This window comes from Biomphalaria glabrata, chromosome 6, assembly GCF_947242115.1.
Source record: "Biomphalaria glabrata chromosome 6, xgBioGlab47.1, whole genome shotgun sequence".
Taxonomy (NCBI): Eukaryota; Metazoa; Mollusca; class Gastropoda; family Planorbidae; genus Biomphalaria; species Biomphalaria glabrata.
Genome location: NC_074716.1, coordinates 14,053,847 through 14,059,846, shown reverse-complemented (window position 1 = coordinate 14,059,846; position 6,000 = coordinate 14,053,847). Strand labels below are relative to the sequence as shown.

Genomic DNA, 6,000 nt, shown 5'->3' with positions numbered 1-6,000 from the left:
GCTTTAATGAGTGGCCAGTGTTAAGAAAAAAAACAATGGAAAATATTTATGAAAGAAATGAAGGGATTTATATCTAATAGCGTTGTCAAAGAAATAGGACTAGAAACTAAGAGACATTAACTCTTGCTTTTCCCATTTAAACGCCGCTGTCCACGGTGGCAGATGGTCTGAATTATTAAGGTCACGCTTTCTCGACACTTCAATACACAAAGTCCAGCACAGGTAGACGAGGTCACATATGTTTCTTCTATCTTAATGACATTAAACACACACCAGAAACACACTTACACACACACACACTGGTACAGAGGCTCTAGCCCTATGAATGTGGCCTACAGTTGTAATACCAACACGCTCAGGATATAACAACTACAACACTGCAAAGAAATTTGATATCCATTATGAAGTCGCAACAAAGTCTGTGATGGATTATACAACTGCAGTTGAAGAAGCTAACAATTAGGAGAGACTCAGATCTATTACATGCCCCATAATTCGTGAGTAATTATATATTGTTATTACATCTTGTAAATGTCTTTGTCTTTTCAGTACGAACGTGAAACAGAAGATGGTGTAAGCACTTCCTATTATTATATACATTGTAATAGTGTAATATCCGTGGGCTCAGGTTAAATAACACACTGATCTGTTTTTTTTTTTGTAATAAGTCTCTGGGCTTTTTTTTAGAATGCCCAGTTAATAGCAGATACATCAAATACACTTGTCACAGTTATTTATAAATCACTGGGGTATTTGTCATTTTTAGAGGCCCCCGAAAGGGGAAAAGCCGCTATTGGGTTTGTGTGGTCTGTCTGTCCGTCCGTCCCATTTAGATCTCAAAAAACTAGAAAAAATATTGAAAGCCGATAACATGATATTCTAGAGCTTTGTTCTGACGAAACATCTACTTTTTTTCTCTTCTGAAAAGCGAAAAATTTAACTTTTAAATTCAACTATGCAAGCAGGGCCGGACTTACGCCAACTGCAACCTATGCGGTCGCAGTGGGTCCCGCACTTTCATAGGCCCCGTGTTAATACTAGGTGTAAATTATTAAATTAAAAGATTGTAACATATATAATAACAGATATTCTGCGGCTTCCTGATTTTTCAGGGGCTCCTGGAAATCTCCTGAAATTAAAAATCTCCTGAAAAATAGACAAAATTGTCATTTCGGGATGCCAATCCTATGGCATTGTCAACTTTCATTTATAAAAAATTATTGCAATAATGAATGCATTTTCTAATACAAAATCTTAATTTTGATGTTATGCTTGTCCCTACCAAGACTGGGCCCCGCGCAACCCATTTTGCATAGGGTCCCGCAATTGTTAGTGCCGGCCCTGTATGTGCACCCGGTCTTAGGCCACTGCAACCTATGCGGCCGCAGTGGGCCCCGCACTTTCATAGGCCCCGCGCGATGCGAATTCTAGTTGTAATTTATTAAATTAAACCATTTAACTTATTATTAAAAGGTTCTAGGAATTCTCCTGAAATTAAAAAATATAAGAAAAAGTCATGAAAATGTCCTGAGATTATTAAAATCTTATAAATCTCCTTAAAACAGACAAAATTGTCATTTCGGGGTGTCATTCAATATGGAAAACGCAAATCCTACTCGCTAGTCGATTTTAAATCTAAAATGCAAATCTGAATGTTTATCTTCTTTTTGTTGGAAAACTATCTAGGCTACTGTAGATGGCTCGTAAAGTTAATTTGACACTGATTTTGTACTTAGTAAAGTATAAATAAAATGCAAAGACGAATTTATTTTCTAATACAAAATCTTATTTTCCCCTTATTATCCTTATCACAACCCATAATAGGCCTCGCGCAATCCGTTTTGCATAGGGCCCCGCAACCTGTAGGACCGGCCCTGCCTGTATGCAAGCATTTTGTATTCATAAAAAGGCACCATTTTTATAACTATTCACCATTATTACTAGTGAAGAAAAATTGTCTTTGTTGAGGCTTTGAATGAAATATTGCCCAATATCAAAACAATTAAATCAATTAGATCCTCATTCAGTAGCATCCCTTAGGTCAGTTTCACATTGAACATAACTTTCAGTTCATTGAATACATATGAATATAAACAATGTCATAATAATACAATTAATACATCTCCGTATCCTGTGCTATCAAGTCGTTAGTCGGACTAACAATAGAATAGTATAGGCAACACTTACCACACGTGCAAATCTCTTTCGACAAACTTAGGATTGTGGTTTCTGATATTCTATCTGAAAACATTGAAACCTGCCTGTGGCGGACCAATTCTGGGGCTAATTTTGAGTTTGTGTATCCTCACAAACTGTCTTTGTAATCTTGTTAAAACTAAATTAGTCTTAATATTTTTCCTCAATAACCTGGTGATATAACGGCGGGAGTCTTGGCAAAATTTTTATTTTTTATCTAATTGGTTAGCTAGCTTGATGATTATATACGAATTGATTAGACAGCTATACTTTAGCTAATAAAAACAGTATCTATCTATCTATCTATCTATCTATCTATCTATCTATCTATCTATCTATCTATCTATCTATCATCTATCTATCTGTCTGTCTGTCTGTCTGTCTGTCTGTCTGTCTGTCTGTTTATCTATATTTATAAATAGATACACACATATGGCTATAATTAGATTTAATAATTGATTAATATATTTAACATATATACATATATTGGCTATCTAGTAGGTACAGAAGATTCCTATTGCTGTACATCGTTTGTAATTGGGTTGTTTATTTCTTCCTTGGAAGTTCGTCAGCGACAATTTGTATAACTTTAATATTATAACGGGGATCAAAACAAAGCGTATATAAGCGATATGAATCGATGATATAAATCGGTGATATGAATCGGCTTCAGTGGAGCGTTGAAATCTGCGTTTATTTGAAGCAATAAAACTGTATATCAAGGTCAAAAATGACGCGCCTATATTCATAAAAGAACTATTGACAATTAAGATAAAGTGAAAAAAATGGCCGTCAGGGAGATAATTTATAGTTAACATGATCATAAGTATTCTAATTGTTTTCATCTCTCAAAAGATTTCAACTACTTCCACCACACTTTGGACTTTGATCATTACTTATGCAATATGCGCAGGATAATATTGACATCCCTACATTAAATACATACCAAACCCGCATTACAATATATCTAGTTATTTACACATTATTTGATTTCTCAACAAGACTCACACATGCTATCAAACATTCTATATAAACAAATTTATATATATATTAGATGAAATCATTCCTTAAAGTCAATTCCCTACAAGTACAACTACAAAGTGACTAAGAAAAAAATATGTAATTGGGAGTGAAGAGATGGGGATGAAGTGACCAAATATGAAATGACCGGGGATGAAGTGACCAAAGATGAAATAACCGGGGATGAAATGACCAAAGATGAAATGACCGGGGATGAAGCGACCAAAGATGAAATAACCGGGGATGAAATGACCAAAGATGAAATGACCGGGGATGAAGCGACCACAGATGAAATGACCGGGGATGACATGACCAAAGATGAAAAGACCGGAGATGAAAGATATAGATATATACAGGCTGATCTAGAAGAAGTTGCACAGTATGTCGACTGTCCACTTACTTATATAATAGACCTATATGAGGAAAGAGAACGTTACTTTGTATACATATATGCTCAAACAACTTAATAAACAAATTAATAATAAACGTTAAAATACAAGAAAAGTAATAGTTTTCACAAATTCAAAAAGGTGCCGGTACGCACTATATATATATATATATATATATATATATATATATATATCTGTAAAAAAACACTGTATATATGTATAAATATGTATATTGAATCCTTGTCGCTACATCGAGTGTTTGTGCTTCTCATTTCGCTCGCTATGTCGGTCAAAACTTCAAACCGGCTGTCGGAACTTTCTGTTCACGCGCAGTATTGCGAGCGTACCGTAACAAAGCGTCCTTGGACACGGAGGTTGAAGTCTGCTACAGAGTGCTAGTTCTATTCTCAAACCTTTCCATTGAGTGCATGTTTCATTGGATTTCACGGAACTACTTCTCGGAGTTATCACATTGTTTATATTCTATATGACCAGCTCGGCAGACGATTGATTCAAGGTAGGATATAAATCTAAATTAATTAAATAAATGCTTACATAGGCCTATAGCACACATCACGATACTTGTTACCAAACTGTAACCCTACAAATCAATAAGAACACTTGCTACTTGGGCCTACTTTTCAATTGTAATATTTCTATTTTTATAACTTGTCATATAAATGAATGAAATTAAAGGGCGGTAACTATGAAATACAATTAGGATTTACTAGGTCAGTTTTTAAAACACAGCAGCGTCATTTCAAAAGGTGGCAGAAGGAAATGATGTGGCCGAGACGGGGTGGGGAATTAACATTTATTGCTACCGGCTGAACAAAAAATAATAATTATAAAAATATCTTATACCACCAGTGAATATAAGGGCCTATTAAAAGTGTATGTACGTATGTACAGTTTGGAAAGATGGGAGATACTATATAATATGCTACCCGAATTTAGATCTAGTTCTGTAAAGACTAAATAAAAATATGTAAATATTGAACTGAGCTGCGGATAGAGATCTTAATACTGGCTGTTTCACTAAATATACAAGGGCCAAAAAGTGTATTGTTGGGGTGGGGACATTATCCTATGAAGACTGGTGGGCTGTAAGAAATGTGTGTGTAGACTCCATGACGAGGGTTTGGGGGCCGTTCGATGGAAGGAGGAAAGAAACAAATATAACGGGAACTTACAGACTTGGAAGGCGAGAAAACTTGTGGGCCAGCGTTGTCATGTGGGCCAGCGTTGTAATGTCGGCCAGCGTTGTCATGTGGGCCAGCGTTGTAACGTGGAGTAGCGTTGTAATGTGGGCCAGCGTTGTCATGTGGGCCAGCGTTGTCATGTGGGCCAGCGTTGTCATGTGGGCCAGCGTTGTCATGTGGGCCAGCGTTGTCATGTGGGCCAGCGTTGTCATGTGGGCCAGCGTTGTCATGTGGGCCAGCGTTGTAATGTCGGCCAGCGTTGTCGTGTGGGCCAGCGTTGTCATGTGGGCCAGCGTTGTCATGTGGGCCAGCGTTGTCATGTGGGCCAGCGTTGTCATGTGGGCCAGCGTTGTCACGTGGGCCAGCGTTGTCACGTGGGCCAGCGTTGTCATGTGGGCCAGCGTTGTCATGTGGGTCAGCGTTGTCATGTGGGTCAGCGTTGTCATGTGGGGTAGCGTTGTCATGTGGGTCAGCGTTGTCATGTGGGGTAGCGTTGTCATGTGGGCCAGCGTTGTCATGTGGGCCAGCGTTGTCATGTGGGCCAGCGTTGTAATGTGGGCCGTTTTAGGGATGGATTTCAAAGTGTTCCAGGCAATATACACATATTGCAACTATTTCATCAGTAGCGTAGTACGTGTATCAGGTATAGCTATGCGCTTTTAGAATTCAAGGACAATGACCAAACTGATAAGCCTAAGAAGTGTTTGTGCATACTCTATGATAGGGTGTTGTAGACTTAAAGAAAAAAAAAAGACATAGAATTTGAGGGCGAAAAAATTGTGTTTGGGATAAAGAAAAGCTGTAGGCCTAATGTGAGCCGTTTTATTGGGGGGGGGGTGTTAAGAGTGTTCCCGATAAAATAATCCTATATCAAACATCAACTATTCAAACCGTAGCGCTGCTTGGGTAAACGCTTGTGTAGCAACTCAGATGTTATTTTTTTTTTACAAAATTGATCCTATAGTCTATTTTTAAACTGTTCGAGCGAGCATTGAGACCGGAAGAGGAAAAAACTAAACATGGATGGAGACTTAATGGCAACTGCAAGTAAATTCGAGCGTGCTGAAAATAGATTTCAAAATTCTCTTATACCTTACAATGTATCCCAATTTATTTTTTTTTTAATTTGAATATGACCCTATATGAGTCTGCTAATATGGAAAGTCTATATGCTCTACACAATTTAAAATAGG

At 37.5% G+C, this 6,000-nt stretch overlaps 2 protein-coding genes across 3 annotated transcripts in view; one reads left to right on the top strand and one right to left on the bottom strand.

Annotated features, from left to right (window-relative positions):
* Positions 1 to 308: 308 nt before the first annotated feature.
* The window catches only part of LOC106062959 (15-hydroxyprostaglandin dehydrogenase [NAD(+)]-like), a 38,216-nt gene continuing 32,524 nt past the window's right edge, over positions 309 to 6,000 (top strand). Inside the window, exon 1 of one of the 2 annotated variants that reach the window (XM_056033432.1) lies at positions 309 to 497. The gene's annotated coding sequence lies outside the window, so the exon portion shown is untranslated. Of the gene's footprint in view, positions 498 to 3,934; positions 4,123 to 6,000 lie in introns of those variants that run through there. The other variant, XM_056033431.1, reaches the window with a different exon arrangement.
* Positions 4,795 to 5,343, bottom strand: LOC129926683 (uncharacterized). Its single transcript, XM_056032209.1, has one exon. It carries the CDS (start codon positions 5,341 to 5,343, stop codon positions 4,795 to 4,797), a length of 549 nt encoding a protein of 182 aa, XP_055888184.1.

What these genes read in the sequence shown, in the direction of transcription:
- LOC129926683 (XM_056032209.1), bottom strand. Translation starts at nt 5,343, where the DNA reads ATGACAACGCTGGCCCACATGACAACGCTGGCCCACATGACAACGCTA.